Source organism: Ursus americanus, chromosome 12, assembly GCF_024610735.1.
Source record: "Ursus americanus isolate L20-20 chromosome 12, mUrsAme1.1.p, whole genome shotgun sequence".
NCBI lineage: Eukaryota > Metazoa > Chordata > Mammalia > Carnivora > Ursidae > Ursus > Ursus americanus.
In genome coordinates, this window is record NC_142138.1 from 29,606,963 (window position 1) to 29,627,957 (window position 20,995).

At 38.4% G+C, this 20,995-nt stretch overlaps 1 protein-coding gene across 6 annotated transcripts in view; it reads right to left on the reverse strand.

Moving 5' to 3' along the window:
* The window catches only part of SLC44A5 (solute carrier family 44 member 5), a 382,764-nt gene that overhangs the window by 158,909 nt on the left and 202,860 nt on the right, over positions 1 to 20,995 (reverse strand). For 2 of the 6 annotated variants that reach the window (XM_045802007.2, XM_087866007.1), the window contains exon 3: positions 15,635 to 15,670. The exons of the other annotated variants lie outside the window; for them this stretch is intronic. In XM_045802007.2, the coding sequence (XP_045657963.1) occupies positions 15,635 to 15,670 (36 nt within the window). The remainder of the gene's footprint in view (positions 1 to 15,634; positions 15,671 to 20,995) is intronic. 6 annotated transcript variants of the gene reach the window in all.

Sequence of the window (20,995 nt, forward strand, 5' to 3'; positions counted from 1 at the left end):
TCATTAGTTTTTGATGTAGTGTTTCATGATTCATTGTTTGTGTATAACACCCAGTGCTCCATGCAATACGTGCCCTCCTTAATACCCATCACTGGCCTATCCCAATCCCCCATCCTCCTCCCCGCTGAAACTCTCAGTTTGTTTCCCAGAGTCCATAGTCTCTCATGGTTCATTCCCCTTTCTGTTTACCCCCCCCCATTCTTCCTTTCCTTCTCCTACCCATCTCCCTGCTATTTCTTATGTTCTCATTATAAATGAGTGAAACCATATGATAATTGTCTTTCTCTGCTTGACTTATTTCACTTAGCATTATCTCCTCCAGTCCCATCCATGTTGCTGCAAATGTTGGGTAATCGTTCTTTCTAATGGCTGAGTAATATTCCATTGTATATATGGACCACATCTTCTTTAACCAGTCATCTGTTGAAGGGCATCTCGGCTCCTTCCACAATTTGGCTATTGTGGACAATGCTGCTATGAACACTGGGGTGCATATGGCCCTTCTCTTCACTACGTCTGTGTCTTTGGGGTAAATACCCAGTAGTGCAATTGCTGGATCATAGGGTAGCTCTATTTTTAACTTTTTGAGGGACCTCCACACTGTTTTCCAAAGTGGCTGTACCAACGTGCATTCCCACCAACAGTGTAAGAGGGTTCCCCTTTCTCCACATCCTCTCCAACAATTGTTGTTTCTTGCCTCGTCCATTTTTGCCATTCTAACTGGCGAAGGTGGTATCTCAGTGTGGTTTTGATTTGAATTTCCCTGATGGCTAATGATTTTGAACATTTTTTCATGTGTCTGTTAGCCATTTGTATGTCTTCATCGGAGAAGTGTCTGTTCATATCTTCTGTCCATTTTTTGATTTGATTATTTGTTTCTCATGTATCGAGTTTGAGAAGTTCTTTATAGATTGTGGATACCAGACTTTTATCTGTAGTGTCATTTGCAAATATCTTCTCCCATTCTGTGGGTTGCCTCTTTGTTTTGATGACTGTTTCCTTTGCTGTGCAGAAACTTTTTATCTTGATGAAGTCCCACAAGTTAATTTTTCTTTTGTTTCTCTTGCCTTTGGAGATGTGTCATGAAAAAGGTTGCTGTGGACGATGTCAAAGAGGGTATAGCCTATGTTCTCTTCTAGGATTTTGATGGATTCCTGTCTCACATTGAGGTCTTTCATCCATTTTGAGTTTATCTTTGTGTATGGTGTGAGAGAGTGGTCAAGTTTCATTCTTTTGCATATAGCTGTCCAATTTTCCCAGCACCATTTATTGAAGTGGCTTTTTTCTACTGGGTGTTTTTTCCTGCTTTGTTAAAGATTAGTTGACCATAGGGCTGAGGGTCCATTTCTGGAGTCTCTATTCTTTTCCATTGGTCTATTTGTCTGTTTTTGTGCCAGTACCATGCTGTCTTGGTGATCACAGCTTTGTAGTATAGCTTGAAATCAGGCAACATGATGCCCCGGCTTTGTTTTTCCTTTTCAACATTTCCTTGGTGATTCAGGGTCTTTCCTGGTTCCACACAAATTTAAGGAATGTTTGTTCTAGCTCTTTGAAAACTGGCATTGGTGTTTTGATCAGGATGGCATTGAAAGTGTAGATTGCTCTGGATAGCATAGACATTTTAACTATGTTTATTCTTCTGATCCATGAGCATGGAATGTTTACAAATAGCTTTCTTTTTCAATAACTGAAGAAGTTAGCTAAGTTTATAAACAAAGGAAAAATAAAACTTTACTGGAAGAGTAGAAAATAAAAGTGAACCAGATTAACCAAACACCAGGTTTCTGGTTAAACTTTTCCTTGGTTAAACTTTTCCTCTGGTTAAACTTAGCCATGTTACTGCTTTCAGCTCATAGCCTCAAGCCCCAATCATACTTTCCCATTTAAACAATTCCATTTTCTCAGCAAGCTCTGAGCTGCTAAGAAATCATATATGTTTAAAAGTGAAATTGAGTAGCTTGACTCTTTTCCACTAATGGTGGTTCTGACTGGATGATACACTTTCTTCAATGATTAGGAAAATCATATTTGTCAATGCTTCACCCTCTAGCTTTATAAGCCAGACCTGGTAACCTGGCAAAGAATGTCAAGTTCCTAAAATTCACGTTATAGGCTTTCCTTTGGTTCTAGGAGGAAAGAAAACATTTCTGGGCTCTTCGTATTCATAGGTTATAACATATACTTATACCTACCCACATCTGAAATAACTATTTTAGAAAGAAGAGTATCACTTTAATGATTTGTTTATTGGAATTTCTTTTACTTAAAACAATCCCACTATTGTATAATTCCTTTCATCTCTCCAACTACTAGAACTGACTCAGGCAGAGTATTGATCAGAATGTTCCCAAGCATTGTTTCCTATTGCAAAGATGGCCAAGGGTTTGTGTATATAGATGCCTATAGGTGACCTCTTCCAAGCAATTTATATGGAATAAGTATTTCTGACCTCTTGCCCTTGTACTAAAGTGTTCTGTTCCCAACCTAGTCTATAAAAGCACACCAAACTGTGATAAATATGTAGCTATAGAAGTAGAGAGAAATAAATGCATGGGGACTCTTGTTAATATGCAAACATGTATCATGAATCTCTGGAAACATAAGGTAGGGTTCTGGATCCATTTTGCAAAGCAAGGCATCCTTGTTATCTAGTGACAAAAGCATGGGGATATTTGTTAACATTTTTAAGTTTTTAGGGGAAATTTAAGACTATTATGCAAGTCTAGGTACAACTCAAAACCACAGATTAGAAGTATAAGCACAAAAAAGCCCATGTTCTAAGATCCAAGCCTAAGCCTAGCCCAGCACTAACAATCTTAGTGACCTGGGGCAAGTTCTTTAAGTCTTCTGAGGCTCAACCTCCTAACCTTGAAACAAAGGGATTGAAGATGATCCCGATTCCTTCAGGCTCTAAAACAACTGGCATATGGTTGCTTAAGTGCTTGTTGAATACAAACACCTATAACTGCCAAAGATCAAGAGATAGAGAATTCAGGATACAGCCTACCCAGACTGTTCTGTTCTAAAGTGGTGAAAGTGGAAAACAAGGACACTTCAGAGTCGGTCTCATAGGCTGTAGAGAGGGGACAGAATCAAAATTCCTGGAGCAGAAACCCGAGCAACTTTAGTAGAGATTATATACAGATTGTATTCAGAACATTCAGGGGAGGGGCGCCTGGGTGGCTCAGTCAATTTCAGGGCAGACTCTTGGTTTCACGCAGGTTCTGATCTGATGGGTCCCTGGATTGAGCCCCACCTCAGCTCCTCTGTGCTCAGTGGGGAGTCTGCCCCCTCCCCCCACACCCACACACTCTCTCTCTCTCCCCCAAATAAATAAACAAACAAACAAACAAACAAATAAATAAATAAATCTGAGGGGGAAAAAAACATTCAAGAGAAATTCAGAAGTGTATCTTGGTTTTCTGCAATGATCAGACAGGAAGTTGAGTAGTACACCAAAGCTTTGATACAGGATCAGAGTGGGAATGAGGTAGGCTAGTGAGAGGTATCAGTGCTTTCAGAGACAGAAAAGCAGGAATGGGAGGGAAAATGGAATTTCCCTGTTTAAGTAACAGGAAACTGAGAATTTAATAAATCTCATCTGAATGTAGTTTGTCTCCACTTGAGGACATTAATTATATGTCCATTAATATGACCATTTTTGCTGGTTATATGAAATACCATGCCTGTGCTAGAGGGAAGAATTAAACTAAGAAGCCTGTTGGGGCCTCTGGGTGGCACAGCGGTTAAGCGTCTGCCTTCGGCTCAGGGCGTGATCCCGGCGTTATGGGATCGAGCCCCACATCAGGCTCTTCCGCTATGAGCCTGCTTCTTCCTCTCCCACTCCCCCTGCTTGTGTTCCCTCTCTCGCTGGCTGTCTCTATCTCTGTCAAATACATAAATAAAATCTTAAAAAAAAAAAAAAAACTAAGAAGCCTGTTAGGAAAGAGGAGTGAGTAGGCAGATTGGGGCTGTGAGCTCAGTCTGAAATGGAGAAATCACTTCAGTTTCCCTGGTGCACGTGGTTGCCACCCAACAAGTGGAGGGGCTGAACAGAGTTTTACCAAATACTTTAAATTTCATGCTCTATCTGTCTAGGGGCAGCAAGGATAGGTAAATGGGAAATCACAGGTTCACCCCATTTCCTAAGGGAGAGAATCAAGTTTCTTTTAATCGAGAAAAAGTCTTTTGAAAAGTAGAAAACTATATGCAGTTTGTCAGATATTTATTGTGCTTATTTGCACAACTCTCTATGCCTGTTTTCTCATCTATAAAATGGAAACATAGAACGAACTTCAAAGAGTCCTTGGGTAGATTGAGTAAATTAGCATAAGTAAAACAATTTAGAATGTATACAACAAATAATAAGTGCCATATACACAAATATTTTGTTATTGTTGTTGTCATATCATCACACCCAAAGACCAGATAGCTTAACAATCAGCCTTCCTGATTCAAGAAAAATAAAAAATAAGAAACATTTGGGGAATAAAATGAATTCCATTCCAGAATAATCAATTTCATCTGGTTTATTTTCTTTCAAGATTTTATTTAAATTCGGGTTAGTTCACATATAATGTAGTATTAGTTTTAGGGGTAGAATTTAGTGATTCATCAGTTGCATATAACATCCAGTGCTCATTATATCAAGTGCCCTCCTTAATGCCCACCCAATTATCCCATCCCCCTGCCTGCTCCCCTCCAGCAACACCCAGTTTTTTTTTCCTATATTTAAGAGTCTCTTATGGTTTGCCTCCCTGTCTTTATCTTATTTTATTTATCCTTCCCTTCCCCTGTGATCATTTATTTTGCTTCTTAAATTCCACATATGAGTGAAATCATGTGGTATTTGTCCTTCTCTGACTGACTTATTTCCCTTAACATAATACCCTCTAGTTCCATCCACATCACTGCAAATGGCAAGATTTCATTCTTTTTGATGATTAAGTAATATTCCATTGTACATATATACCACATCTTCTTTATTCATTCATCAGTAGATGGACATTTGAGTTCTCTCCATTGTTTGGCTATTGTGAATAGTGCTGCTATAAATATTGGGGTGCAGGTGCCCCTTCGAATCACTATTTTTGTATCCTTTGGAAAAATACCTAGTAGTGCAATTACTGGGTCTTAGGGTAGTTTTATTATGCTGTTCTCCAGAGTGACTGTACCAGTTTGCATTCCCATCAACAGTGTAAGAGGGTTCCCCTTTCTCTGCATCCTGTTTCCTAAGTTGTTAATTTTAGCCATTCTGACAGGTGTGAGGTGGAATCTCATTGTGGTTTTGATTTGTATTTCCCTGATGATGAGTGATGTTGAGCATTTTTTCATGTGTCTGTTAGCTATCTGTATGTCTTCATTAGAGAAATGTCTGTTCATGCCTTCTGTCCATTTCCTAACTGGATTTTTTATATTTGGGGTGTTGAGTTTGATAAGTTCTTTATAGATTTTGGATACCAGCCCTTTATCTGATATGTCATTTGCAAATATCATTTCTCATTCTGGGTTACCTTTTAGTTTTGTTGATTGTTTCCTTCATTGTGCAGAAGCTTTTTATGTTGATGAAGTCTCAATAGTTCATTTATGCTTTTGTTTCCCTTGCCTCTGGAGATGTGTCTAGTAAGAAGTTGCTGCAGCCAAGCTCAAAGAGGTAGGATTTTGATGTATTCCTGTCTCACATGTAGGTCTTTTGAATTTATTTTTGTGTATGCTATAAGAAAGTAATCCACTTTCATTCATCTACATATTGCTGGCCAATTTTCCCAACACCACTTGTTGAAGAGATGGTCTTTTTTCCATTGGATATTCTTTCTTGCTTTGTGGAAGATTAGTTGACCATATAGTTGTGGTTCCATTTCTGGGTTCTCCATTCTGTTCCATTGATCTATGTGTCTGTTTTTGTGCCTGTACCATACTGTCTTGATATAGCTTCATAATACAGCATGGAGTCCAGAATTGTGATGCATCCAGGTTTGCTTTCCTTTTTTTAAGATTACTTTGGCTATTTGGGGTCTTTTCTGGTTTCATACAAATTTTAGAATTGCTTGTTCTAGCTCTGTGAAAAATGCTGGTGGTATTTTGATAGGGATTGCATTAAATGGGTAGATTGCTCTGGGTAGTATAGACATTTTAACAATATTTGTTCTTCCAACCCATGAGCATGGAATGTTTTTCCATTTCTTTGTCTCTTCCTCAATTTCTTTCATAAGAATTCTATAGTTTTCAGAATATATATTTTTTACCTCTTTGGTTAGGTTTATCTCTAGGTATCTTATGGTTTTGGTGCAATTGTAAATGGGATTGATTCCTTAATTTCTCCTTCTGCTGCTTCATTATTGTTGTATAGAAATGCAACAGTTTTCTGTACATTGATTTTTTATCTTGCAACTTTGCTGAATTCCTGTATCAGTTCTAGGAACTTTTTAGTGGAGTCTTTTGGGTTTTCTACATAGAGTATCATGTCATTTGCAAAGAGTGAAAGTTTGACTTCTTCCTTGACAATCTGGATGCTTTTTATTTCTTTTTGTTGTCTGATTGCTGAGGCTAGGACTTTCAGTACTATGTTGAACAACAGCGGTCAGAGTGGACATCCCTGTCTTGTTCCTGACCTTAGGGGAAATGTTCTTAGCTTTTTCCCATTAAGGATGATATCAGCTGTGGGTCTTTCATATATGGCCTTTATGATGTTGAAGTATGTTCCTCTTATGCCTACTCTTTTGAGGGTTTTATCAAGAAACGATGCTGTATTTTGTCAAATGCTTTTTCTGCATCTATTGAGAAGATCATATGGTTCTTATATTTTCTTTTATTAATGTGGTGTATCACGTTGATTTATTTGGGTGTATCGAACCACCCCTGCAGCCCAAGAATAAACCCACTTGGTTGTGGCGAATAATTCTTTTAATGTACTTTTGGATTCAATTTGCTAGTATCTTGTTAAGAATTTTTGGAATCATGTTCATCAGGAATTTTGGCCTATAATTCTCCTTTATAGTGGGGTCTTTGTTTGATTTTGGAATCAGGGTAATGCTGGCCTCATGGAATGAGTTTGGAAGTTTTCCGTCCATGTCTATTTTTTGGAACAGTTTGAGAAGAATAGGTATTAACTCTTCTTTAAATGTCTGGTAAAATTCCCCTGGGAAGCCAACTGGCCCTGGACTCTTGTTTGTTGGGAGATTTTTGATTACTGATTCAGTTTCTTTCCTAGTTATGGGTCCATTCAGATTTTTTATTTCTTCCTGCCTCAATTTTGATAGTTTATGTTTCTAGGAATTTATCCATTTCTTCCAGATTGCCTAATTTGTTGGTAAAAAATCGATCATAATATTTTTTTATATTGTGTTTCTGCAGTGTTGGTTGTAATCTCTCCTCTTTCATTCATGATTTAATTCATTTGGGTCCTTTCTGTTTTCTTTTTGATAAATCTGGCTGGGGGTTATCAATTTTGTTAATTCTTTTGAAGAACCAGCTCTTAGTTTTGTTGATCAATTTTACTGTGTTTTTTTTTTAATTCTGTATCATTTATTTCTGCTCTAATCTTTATTATTTCCTTTCTCCTGCTGGATTTGGGCTTTATTTGCTGTTCTTTTTCCAGCTTCTTTAGGTTTAAGAGTAGTTTGTGTATTTAAGACTTTTCTTGCTTCTTGAAAAGGGTCTGTATTGTTACATATTTTCCTCTTAAGACCACTTTTGCTGCATCCCAAAGCTTTTGGACTGTCATGTTTTCATTTTCATTTGCTCTCATGTATTTTTTTATTTCTTCTTTAATTTCCTGGTTAACCCATTCGTTCTTTAATAGGATGTTCTTTAACTTCCATGTATTTGTGGTCTCTCCAAATTTTTTCTTGTGGTTGACTTCAAGTTTCACAGCATTGTGGTCTGAAAATGTGCATGGCATGATCTCAATCTTTCTGTACCTGCTGAGGCCTAATTTGTGACCCACTATGTGATCTATTCTGACGAATGTTCCATGTACACTTGAAAAGAATGTTTTTCTTCTGCTGCTTTAGGATGAAATTCTCCGAATATATCTGTGAAGTCCATAGGGTCCAGTGTGTTATTCAAAGCCCTTGTTTCCTTGTTGATCTTTTACTTAGATGATCTGTCCATTGCTGTGAGTAGGTGTTAAAGTCCTCTACTATTACTGGATTATTATCTTTAATTTTGCTATTAATTGATTTATATATTTAACTGCTCCCAATATAGGGGCATAGATATTTACAATTGTTAGATCCTCATGTTGGATAGACCTTTTTCTTATTATATAGTGCCCTTCTTCATTTCTTATTACAGTCTTTGGTTTAAAATATAGTTTGTCTGGTATAAGTATGCCTACTCTAGCTTTCTTTTGATGTCCATTAGCATGATAAAAATTTCTCTACCCCCTCACTTTCAACCTAGAGGTGTCTTTGAGTCTAAAATGAGTCTCTTGTAAGCAGCATATCGATGGGTCTTGGGTTTTTATCCATTCTGATACCCTATGTCTTTTGATTGGAGCATTTAGTCCATTTACATTCCAAGTAATTATTGAAAGATATGAATTTAGTGCCATTGTAATACCTGTAAAATTGCTGTTCCTATAGATTCTCTCTGTTCCTTTCTAGTCTTTGCTTTTGGTCTCTCTTTCCACTCAAAGGTCCCCTATAATATTTCTTGCAAAGCTGGTTTAGTTTTCACAAATTCCTTTAATTTTTGCTTGTCTTGGAAAGTCTTTATCTCTCCTTCTATTCTGAATGACAGCCTTGCTAGATAAAGTATTCTTGGCTGCATATTTTTCCCATTTAGCACGTTGAATATCCCTTTCCACTCCTTTCTGGAGGGAAGGCACTTTCCTCCTTGCTTGCAGTGGGACGTGTCTGGACATTTAACTGGCCTTCTGAGGACAGGTCTGCTGCTAACCTTATGTGTTTACCCTTGTAGGTGAAGTACCTTTCGTCCCTAGCTGCTTTCAGAATTCTCTCTTTATCTTTGTATTTTGTGAGTTTCACTATGATATGTCATGGTGTTGACCTGTTTTTGTTGATTTTGAGGGGAGTTCTCTGTGCTTCCTGGACTTGAATGTCTGTTTCCTTCCCCAGATTAGGGAAGTTCTCGGCTAAAATTTGTTCAAATAAGCCTTCTGCCCCTTTTTCCTGCTCTTCTTCTTCTGGGATTCTTATGATACGGATATTATTTTGCTTTATGGAATTTCTGAGTTCACTACATCTACATTCATGATCTAATAGTTTTCTTTCCCTCTTCTTTCCAGCTTCGTTATTTTATCTTCTGTATCACTTGTCCTCTCCTCTGCTTCTTCAATCATCATTGTGATTATATCTAGTCAGTTTTGCATCTCTTATAGCATTTTTTAATTTTAGCCTGACTATTTTTAGGTCCTTTATCTCTGCAACAAAGGTTTCTCTGATGTCCTCTATGCTTTTTTTCTTTTTTAAAAAAGATCTATTTATTTATTTGTGAGAGAGAGAGAGAGAGAGAGAGAGAGTGGGGGGAGGGGCAGAGGGAGAGGGGAGAATCTCAAGCAGACTCCCCATTGCGCCTGATGCAGGGCCTAATCCCACAACCCATGAATCATGACCTGAGCCGAAACCAAGAGTCAATCGACTAAGCTACCCAGGAACCCCAACTTCTATGTTTTTTCAAGCCCAGCAGTAGTCTTAAGACTGTTGTTCTAAATTCTTATTCAGATATATTGCTTTTATCTGTTTTGAGCAAGTCCCTGCTGTGATTTCTTCTTGAACTTTCTTTTGGGGAGAGTTCCTCCATCTTGTCATTTTGGCTAAGGTTTTGACTTTTGTGTGTTATGAAAGCTTGTTATGTTTCCTGCACTTGAGAGTAATGGTAAATTAAAAAGGGGTCATACACTGTCCAGGACCTGGCACTTCAGGAAGTGTCTCTGGTGTATGCTGTGTGCACTCTGCTGTTGCGTTTTGGCGGCTCTTTCCCACTGGTCAGTCCTCTGCAGGTTTCCTCCTTGCTTGCAGTGGGACGTGTCTGGACATTTAACTAGGTGTGTTTTGCTTTATTTGTTGAAATATGACCAGAAAAAAAAAAAGAAAGAAAGAAAGAAAAGAAAAAGCCTGATCCAAAATTGGGAGAGAGAGAGAAAAGGAAAAGGAATGGAAAAAAGAAAAAAAAAAAAAAACCCAAAGCTACAATTAAAAAAATATAAGCCTGATTCCAAAGAAAAAGAAAGGGAAAAAAAAGAAAAGAAAAGGAAAGAAAAGAAAAGAAAACCTGATCCAAAAAAAGAGAAAAGGAAATGAAAAAATTAGCTAAAAAAAACCCCCCACAAAAACCTAGAAGCCTGATTCCAAAGGGAAGAAGAAGAAGGAAGAGGAGGAGGAAAAGAAGAAAATTACAGCTTTGTCCCATTTCTATCAGAACTGCAGGTCAGGCTTTGAAGCACTGTATGACCAGTAGACTTGGTGTATGTGGTGTGCTCCCTGTGCTGGTCTTCTCAGGGGGAAAGGCCCCCTGTGTCGGCTCAGAGTCAGTTCTGCCTGGTAAATATGCACTTCCCAGACACAGGGTTTGGTGTAAGTAGCTCCCACATCCACCGGGGGTCACTATGCTGTTCTCTGAAGTCCTACCGTGTTGATGGTGAGGGGCAAATGGAGCCACTTGACTCTCAGCCATGGACAGAAGATCTCATACCCCCTGCTGTTCAGGAAGACCCCACAGAAAAGCAAGGGCCATCAGCATTCCTGGCACCACAGCTCTCTTGTGTTTTATCTTCGGACTGTGGCTGGGGTTCAAAACTCCAAATCTTAAAGGACTGAGCACCACCTGGATCCACTCCTTCTTCTGGAATAGAGCCTCCCCACCATGCTCTGCCTAGTGTCCTTTGTCCCAGAAAAACAGTCCCATGCCTGCTCAGTGCACAGAATGTATGTTGTAGCACCGGGAAAAGCATCAAACAAGTTATCCACCTTGTGCGGGCACCTCTGTCCGCTGCCCATGAAACTCTGTTTGCTGGTGCCTGCAGGGTCTTTAGTCCTTCAAGACACAATAGGGAACGTTCTCTCCCAGTGCAACCCAGAAGATCTCTACACCACTTTGTGCACTCTCCAGCTGGCACCCTCCTTCTCCCCAGGAGCACGAGCCACAGCTCTGCTCCACTGAAAGTCACACACTTCCAAAACCTGTGATACTCAGAGGATACCCTCGCTCACCAGTCTGTGGTGCAGAAAGGTTTTCTTGTGCAGACCCAACACCGTATTCTCTCAACCCCTTTCTCTTTCTCTCTCTTTTGTCTCCCTGCAGAAAGGGTTCCCTCCCCTCTGCAGCATGGAAGTTTTTCTCTCCCCCAGTTCACTTCCATGCACCTCACACCTGTCATGCTGCCTCCCTCAAATCGTGGAGATCCTTCCTCCAAAACTCATAATGATTTCCTGGGTGTTCCCAGTGATCTGACCTCAATATAGCTGTGTTTGAGGAATGAGGAAAGCCCACGGTCCCCCTACTTCTCTGCCATCTTAACTCTCCCCTATGTTGTACCCCAACTTTATCTGTTTTTAAAAATTTTGAGGAGTAGGCAGGCAAAATCCAAACCATTTCAAGAATTATTAATGAGAGATATACACACCGCAGCTACTTAAAGTTAACTATCGAAACTAAAATGAAGGGAGTCCTATTTAACAGTGTAAGGAGACCGTATATTTTAATCATTCCTTCTTCTAAAGGCTCTTGTTCACACAGATAAAGAATAGCTGATTGCAATATTTTGTGCCAAGAGGCAGCCAATGCTATCCAGAAAGAGAAATAAAAGCTTCAAGGTAAGGAAAGAGCTCTTTCCCAGGGAATGAGAAGTCAACTTTACATAACATGTTTTGCCAAAAAGGAAATGTGTCCTTTTCCCTTAAATTTACATTTGCTGCCCTCAAGATCTCTCTAGGCTCTCTGGAATTTCTATTCAGAGTCAAACCTATTTTAGCAGTAATTTTCAATTGTTATAGCTCTAGCTAACACTGATGGTCTAAGAGAAAAAATAAGGAGCAATTAAGATTATAGAAGAGTATTTTAACCCTGGCATTTTGACCCTGAGGACACCTAACACAAAACACAATCTGACCCAAGTAAAATTAGATTAAGTAAAAATTATAATGACAAAAGAAAGCTAGCAATGCTAAGAAAATATATAGTGAACATTTTTTCTTTTTTAATAAAAATAGTTTGAAGAATCACATATTATTAACAACAAAAACTGCAAAAATTGACCTTAGAAGAAATTAAACTTTTAGAGAAATGACTAACAAAAAATAAAATTGGCAACTAACTAAAACTTATGGTAAAAATTGACCAAAAACTGATAAAGAATCATATCATCTTGTAAAAATTTGATGTGGAAAAACAAAAATATTTAATGAAGTTGAGGAAACTTAATGTAGATAAAAACATAATCAATGAATCAAATCTTTATTTTAAAATTGATACAGAAAATATGGAGTCTAATTAAAATAAGCTTAGTAGAATAAAAAAAGGATAAAACCATAAATAGTTTAACACTGTTACACAAAAAATTAAGTAATCAAATTAACTAATAGAATTTACTCTCCCCCACCAAGTGAAAGAATTGTTTACTGACCCAAATTCATAAATGTTGATATAAATCTTATTTAAATGTTGGTGTACAGAAACCGTCAAAATAACCTCAGGTTTAAATTGGGTCAAAATGTCAGAAGCAAATTACAAGGGTCAAAAAGGCAAGGTCAAAATAGCCAATATCCAAAATAATGCGCTGTCCACTGGGCTAATATAATATTTGCTTTTATGATTCCTACATTTATGTACTAAGAATTCTAACACTGACTAAATTGGTACATTAAATAAAGTGTGATTAGAGGAAAAGAGTAATATTAACTCATTAGTATTTGTGCTTCAAAAATTTAAAAGGCAGTTGATTATTTGCTCAGTTCACTACTTGATTTTGAGAACAGAAATGTAGTTATAAACAGATTCTTCTGTAGAGAATGGGCTTATGTTAAAGAAAGCGTATCTGTGTTTAGAGCAATAGCTAAAGCATAAAAACCAGTGAGGAGGCTACTGTAAGTATGTAATGACAAAGGACAATTGTTTGAACCAAGTGATGCAGTGGAGATGGTAAGACTAGAGGACTAGGGATGGAAGATAGGTAGACAGCGGATTTGTAGGACGTGAAGCTGAATTAACGAGTCTGGAGCAAGATAGAGCAATTGGGGCCAGCCATATAAATTTAGGAGTAAGCAGCATGTTTATGGTCTTTAAAACTGTGGGACAAGATGAAATCACCTAGAAGAATACAAAAAGAGAAAATGTACCTTGGGGATTCTCCAACATTCAGACTCTAAATGTTAGAGATTGGGCAGAGGAAGAGAAAACATTAGAGAGAAAGGAGGAAAACCAGGAGAGTGTGGTATCATGGAAGACAATATAGCAAAAAAGAGAGTGGCTACATGGGCTGAAGGAGAATAAGGTAAGAAAGAGAATAATTCTCTACTGCAGGAGCAAGATATATGTTCTCAGAAATGTGGCTAAGGAGGTGTTTCCCAGATGTAGTGTAGTTACAATTCCAGTTGGTGTAGGGTAATAAGAGGATAGGCAGGAACAAAGTGGAGTCAGTGCCTAAAGACAACTCTAATGAGGAGTTTCTACGAGAAAAAGCAAAGAAATAGAGTGGTATGTGGAAGATGATAAGAGCGTCAATGGAGGCTTCACCAGTTTTTTTCACAGGTATGTTTAACATATTTAGGTATGTTTATATGTAGGTGGGAATGGTGGAAGAGGAATAGGGGATAATTTCATAGCAGGGTCCTCGAGGAGCTACTAGCCACAGAGAAGACAAGGATTCCCCTTCCCTGTGAAAGCAGAGGACGTGGAGCCCATGGGATAAAGTCACCAGCTTCTCTGGGTCTCAGCTTCTTTGGAACAGGAGGCTGCTGAAGAAGGTTTTCTATGGGCTAACCTCAACACTACTCAAATTCTCCCAAGCTCACCTACATTATTAAACACAGTTAAGCTTTCTTTAACATAAGACTCTTAAAAAGAAGTGTAAATGTTGAGTGAATGGGTCAAAGAGAAAAGACAAAAATGGCATCCAATTCATCTGCCATGCCTATTCACCCATTCAACCCCAGTTCCTGGGTGTCACACTCTCAGGATCTGGAGGTGTTTCCTCAAATATAGCTGCACTTTCAGGCGATGCAAAACCAACAGTTCCTCCTGGGCCATGGTTCAGCAGTGAGTCCCCCTAGATATATCTTCTCTGGGAGGATGGAAATTGCAAAGGGTCTCAAGGCAATATTCTACATTGGAGTTTTTCCCTTTCTTTGAAAATTCCTATTCATCCTAGCAGAATCAGTGCTCTGTGGTCCCTCTCTCCTTAGTCTATTAAATCAGAAGTGGAGACTTATTCTTCTTTGGCTCATTTATGTCACAAATCTTGTCAGAAAAATGATGATTTTATTATAGCTCTAATTACTTTATCCTCATTAAGACAAGGTTTATGAATGAAAATATAACTGATCATACTGAGCAGTAAAATATCATTTTGAATCATGATACATTTTGAGTTAAAATAACTCACTAACAGAGATCTGATAGCCCAAAAGACTTGGCATCTATTTTTTTCCAAAATAGGGGGAAAAAATATCTGCTGATACATTTTCCCTCCCTAAGGTTAGAAAATCACAAATGGAAATTTACAAAATAGCTTCTACAAGTGATTATATTACCTACCTTTCCATCTTATAGGATCATATGTGATCAAATTAAATCTGTGCGATGGAACTTTAAAGACCATAAAATGCTATTATATGTGTAAGAACAAACCTTAGAATATCTACCTAGGTACAATGAAACCTAACAAGCTTCAATAAAGAGGCTTTGAGAACAGAGATAGGAAAATGCATACATGATAACCCTTTCAGTTGAGGATTTGGGATCCAGGTACTGTTGGAAGTCACAGCAGAAAAGTACTTATTTGTGTATCTCAGGGGCAATGAGAGCACATCGGGGAAGAACAACTCTTGAAACCAGTGCTGCTCAAACTTTCAATTGCACATGAATGACTTGAGGATCTTGTGAAAATGCAGATTCTGATTCTGTAAGACTGGTGCAGGGCCTGACATTCTGCCTTTCTAGAAGAGCTCCCAGGCAATACCCCTGATGTTGGTCCACAGACCATACTTTGAGTAGCAAGACTCAACTCTAAGGGGCTAGCTGAGGAGTGAGCCAGGTGTCACAAAAAGAGGACTGGGTAAGATTTAGTGTTATGAAACAGCCAAGAAGCTCGACAATAGAGATCTTTATCAGAAAGAGAAATTTAAATAACACATGAGTTAAGGTCATAAGCTGAGATTCAAGGATGGGAAGAAAGCAAGATGTATGGGGTGGCCTGGGTTAATGAAGCATCAGCAGCTATATGACGTTCTTCCTAAAGGATTTTTTTTTTTTTATAACTCTAAAGAGAGGAAATCCCTTTAGGAGGAAGAAATCAGCCACTTGAAAGAAGGACCAAACAAGCCATGAGCAATTAGTCTTTATCAACCAAATATTTAGGTGTTCCTAGATTTTGAAAGAATCATGTATTTCTTAAATGACTGTCATGAAGAATTCTTAGACTAACTTATCACTTAACACTCAGACTATGACTTACCATAGGTCTTGTCCTCTAAGAAAGTGTCTGGTAGTTCTAGGAAAAAACATAAAGGGCAAACAAATCTTTATTTGTAGGAACTGGTGATTCTGAAGCTCTACACCCATCTCTCTCTGACATAAAAATTCTAGTTCTTAGACTTTAACACACAGAGTAATAGAAGGTCAGTCAGACGAGCTGAACAGATACTTAATACCCAAAGTCACTAATCACGGGCATTTAATCTTAGGAAGTCCAAAACAAGTTGCACGAAAGTACTGGAGGTAAAAGGTTTGGGGTGGGAGAATAAAGCTGCTAACGCTTCCATTTTCTTCCATGCCCTGTACAAGGTGACACGCACAGTCTCAGAAAATTCAGCACCAAGAAATAAGGTGCTTTGTTTACTTTCACTTTATGTTTCTGCTTTGACCTCAGAAGATGCATGAGTCATGAAAAACTTAACATGCATTAAATACTCTCAATTACATGCAGAATAGCCAGTAAGACTAGAGAAAAAAGATGTAACCCGAATTCTGCAGCCACACTTGAACCACATTACATGTGACCTTTTGCTTTAACGGTAGCTTGCACATGATAACTATTAATGTAGCCTATTCAATTTGGAAGATACAGTTTATGGGGTTTTGGGGGGAAGAGGGAGAAGGGGGGTGGATATGGCAAGTTCCATAATGAACAATGATAGCACACTAAGGTTTTACTCTTCAAATAATCCCATACATATGTGAAACCAAAACATTAATACTTTCTTTTCTTTTAATGTTTTTTTATTATATTATGTTAGTTACCATACAGTGCATCCCTGGTTTTTGATGTAAAGTTCAATGATTCATTAGTTGCATATAACACCCAATGCACCACGCAATACGTGCCCTCCTTACTACCCATCACCAGCCTATCCCATTCCCCCAGCCCCCTCCCCTCTGAAGCCCTCAGTTTGTTTCTCAGAGTCCATAGTCTCTCATGCTTCATTCCCCCTTCTGATTACCCCTCCTTTCTTTATCCCTTTCTTCCCCTACTGATCTTCCTAGTTCTTATGCTCCATAGATGAGAGAAACTATATGATAATTGTCTTTCTCTGCTTGACTTATTTCACTTAGCATTATCTCCTCCAGTGCCGTCCATGTTGCTACAAATGTTGAGAACTCATTCTTTTTGATAGCTGAGTAATATTCTATTGTATATATGGACCACATCTTCTTAATCCAATCATCTGTTGAAGGGCATCTCGGCTCCTTCTACGATTTAGCTATTGTGGACAATGCTGCTACGAACATTGGGGTGCACATGGCCCTTCTCTTCACTATGTCTGTATCTTTGGGGTAAATACCCAGTAGTGCAATGGCTGGATCATAGGGTAGCTCAATTTTTAACTTTTTAAGGGACCTCCACAGTTTTCCAGAGTGGCTGTACCAACTTGCATTCCCACCAACAATGTAGGAAGGATCCCCTTTTTCCACATCCTCTCCAGCAATTGTTGTTTCTTGCCTTGTCAATTTTTGCCATTCTAACTGGCATAAGGTGGTATCTTAGTGTGGTTTTGATTTGAATTTCCCTGATGGCTAATGATTTTGAACACCGTTTCATGTGTCTGTTAGCCATTTGTATGTCTTCATTGGAAAAGTGTCTGTTCATATCTTCTGCCCATTTTAAGATTTATTTGTTTCTCGCATATTGTGTTTGAGAAGTTCTTTATAGATCTTGAATACCAGTTTTTTATCTGTAGTATCATTTGCAAATATATTCTCCCATTCCATGGGCTGCCTCTTAGTTTTTTTGACTGTTTCCTTGGCTGTGCAAAAACTTTTTATCTTGATGAAGTCCCACAAGTTCATTTTTTCTTTTGTTTCTCTTGCCTTTGGAGATGTGTCATGAAAAAGGTTGCTGTGGCCGATGTCGTAGAGGTTGCTGCCTATGTTCTCCTCTAGGATTTTGATGGATTCCTGTCTCACATTGAGGTCTTTCATCCATTTGGAGTTTATCTTTGTGTATGGTGTGAGAGAGTGGTCAGGTTTCATTCTTTTGCATGTAGCTGTCCAATTTTCCCAGCACCATTTATTGAAGAGACTGTCTTCTTTCCACCGGATGTTTTTTTCCTGCTTTATCAAATATTAGTTGCCCAAAGAGCCGAGGGTCCATTTCTGGGCTCTCTATTCTGTTCCATTGGTCTATGTATCTGTTTTTGTGCCAGTACCATGCTGTCTTTGTGATCACAGCTTTGTAGTACAGCTTGAAACCCGGCAACGTGATGCCTCCAGCTTTTTTTTTCCTTTTCAACACTTCCTTGGCGATTCGGGGCCTTTTCTGGTTCCGTACAAATTTAAGGACTATTTGTTCCAGCTCTTTGAAAAATGTCATTGGTATTTTGATCGGGATAGCATTGAAAGTGTAGATTGCTCTGGGTAGCATGGACATTTTAACTATGTTAATTCTTCCGATCCATGAGCATGGAATATCTTTCCATCTTTTTGTGTCTTCTTCAATGTCTTTCAAAAGTGATTTGTAGTTTTTAGAATATAGGTCCTTTACGTCTCTGGTTAAGTTAATTCCAAGGTAACATATGATTTTTGGTGCTATTTTAAATGGAATTGATTCCCTAATTTCTCTTTCTTCAGTCTCATTGTTCGTGTATAGAAATGCAACTGATTTCTGAGCATTGATTTTGTATCCTGCCACATTACTGAATTGCTCTATAACTCCTAATAGTTTGGGAGTGGCTTCTTTTGGGTTTTCCATATAGAGTATCATGTCATCTGTGAAGAGAGACAGTTTGACTTCTTCTTTGCCAATTTGGATACCTTTTATCCCTTTTTGTTGCCTGATTGCTGTTGCAAAGACTTCTAGTACTATGTTGAATAATAATGGCGAGAGTGGGCATCCTTGTCGTGTTCCTGATCTTAAGGGAAAGGCTTCCAGCTTTTCCCCATTGAGAATGATATTTGCTGTAGGCTTTTCATAGATGGTTTTTATGAGATTGAGGAATGTACCCTCTATCCCTACACTCTGAAGGGTTTTAATCAGGAAAGGATGCTGTATTCTGTCAAATGCTTTTTCTGCATCTATTGAGAGAATCATATGATTTTTGGCTTTTTCCTTCTGGATAAAATCTATGACACTTATCGATTTGCGAATGTTGAACCACGCTTGCATCCCAGGGATGAATCCCACTTGGTCATGATGGATAATCCTTTTAATGTACTGTTGGATTCTATTAGCCAGGATCTAGTTGAGAATTTTGGCGTCCATATTCATTAGGGAAATTGGTCTGTAATTCTCCTTTTTGATGGGGTCTTTGCCTGGTTTGGGGATCAAGGTAATATTGGCCTCATAGAATGAGTTTGGTAGCTTTCCTTCTGTTTCCATTTTTTGAAATAGCTTTAGGAGAATAGGTATTATTTCTTCTTTGAATGTTTGGTAGAATTCCCCAGGAAAACCGTCCAGTCCTGGAGTTTTGTTTTTTGGAAGGTTTTTTTAATCACTGTTTCAATCTCTACATAATTAATTGGCCTGTTTAAAAAATCAATTTCTTCCTGTTTCAGTCTTGGTAGCTTATAGGTTTCCAGGAAGGCCTCCATCTCTTCCAGATTGCTTAATTTATTGGCATAAAGCTGTCGATAAAAGTTTCTAATAATCCTTCCAATTTCATTGGTGTTGGTTGTGACCTCTCTCTTTTCATTCATAATTTTATTAATTTGGGTCCTTTATTCTTTTGGATAAGTCTTGCCAGCAGTCTGTCAATTTTATTGATTCTCTCAATGAACCAGCTTCTAGTTCTGTTGATCTGCTCTACTGTGCTTCTGGTTTCTAATTCGTTGATTTCTGCTCTAATCTTGATCAACTGCTTTCTCGTGTGCGGATTAGGCCTGTTCCTCTGTTGCTGTTCCAGCTTCTTGAGGTGAGAATATAAGAACTGCATTTTGGATTTTTCTATTCTTTTGAGTGAGGCTTAGATGGCTATGTATTTTCCCCTTAGGACTGCCTTTGCAGTATCCCATAGGTTTTGGACTGATGTGTTTTCATTCTCGTTGGTCTCCAAAACATTAATACTTTCTATGAACACTCCATTCTCTGGTACTTTATCACGCTTGTGAAGCCATTTAAAAAGAATTCTCACTATAGAGCCAATGGGCAGAAATTACAACACTTGGTCTAAGCATTGATGCTTCTCATCGATGTAACAATAGTAAATCATGGAGAGTCAGAGTTGGGGTAAAGACTCTAGGGAAAACGAGCATTTGTAAACTGTGTTCACTTGGGAAAGATAATGATAATTAAAATAGCAACCGATTTTTGAATACTTACTATGCACCAGGTGTCATGCTTCACTTACATATTTTTTTTAATATTCACAACATCTCTTGCTGTAGTCTAATAATCAATTCTCCTCTAAAAATGAAAAGTTGAGGTTCCCAGAGGCAATGTGAACTTTAGGGTCTAATCTTTGCTTAGAGTCACCACCCTGCTAGTAAGCGATGGATCTGAAATTCAAACAGGTTTATGTAGCTCCCATGTCCACTCATAACCAAGCACAACTTCCAGCCTCTGATACTAACAAATGTATCACAAAAATAAAGATAATTCATAAAGTATTTAGGACACTCCCCGCAACCCAACCACACCCCCTTTAAAATAGCAATTCTGGACCAGATTCATTAGAATGATAAGCATTATCTGATTTCCCAGCTTTTGCCTCATGGGCATATAGGTTTCAGAGTTAACATTTGAGAAGCCAAATAAAGCTTCCCAAATGCGGTAAGAATGGCCGTCCCTCACTGGTTTCATTAGACTTAAAAGCATGTATGTTCAGGCTGAGTACTTGAGAGAGAAAATAACATGTCAAAATCCAATATCAACTGTTTCATTCCTATTCCTGGGCCCTAAGAAACTAGACTTGCCTTTCATATGCCAAAAATAAAAAAACAATAAAATTTGAGGTTTGTAGTCTTATTTTAAAATCACATCACAGTGGTTTTTGTAAACGGCCCATGAGTGTACTGCTCTAATCAAATGCTAGCTCATGCAATAAGGGCCTAGCCTCTGCCTCAAGCTCTGTACTCTGATCTTCCCCAACTCCTCCAGTTATATATACTAATGAACTCCATCTGTAGGCTCAGGCCCATTGGAACCTGTGCTGGGTAGGGCAGGAAGCACATCAGTAATCTCAGCCCCAGCAGATGAAGGAGAAGGGAACTGGCTACCCACTGTAATATAGGTGCTTTACAGACACCATTAAATCCTCAGCAACTATACACCGTAAGTGTGATTATTCCCATTTTACAGATAAGGAATATGGAAAATCAGAGTGTTTAAAGTACCACGTTTGTATAGTCTTATTGTTTAAAACAAAACAAAGCAAAGCAAACA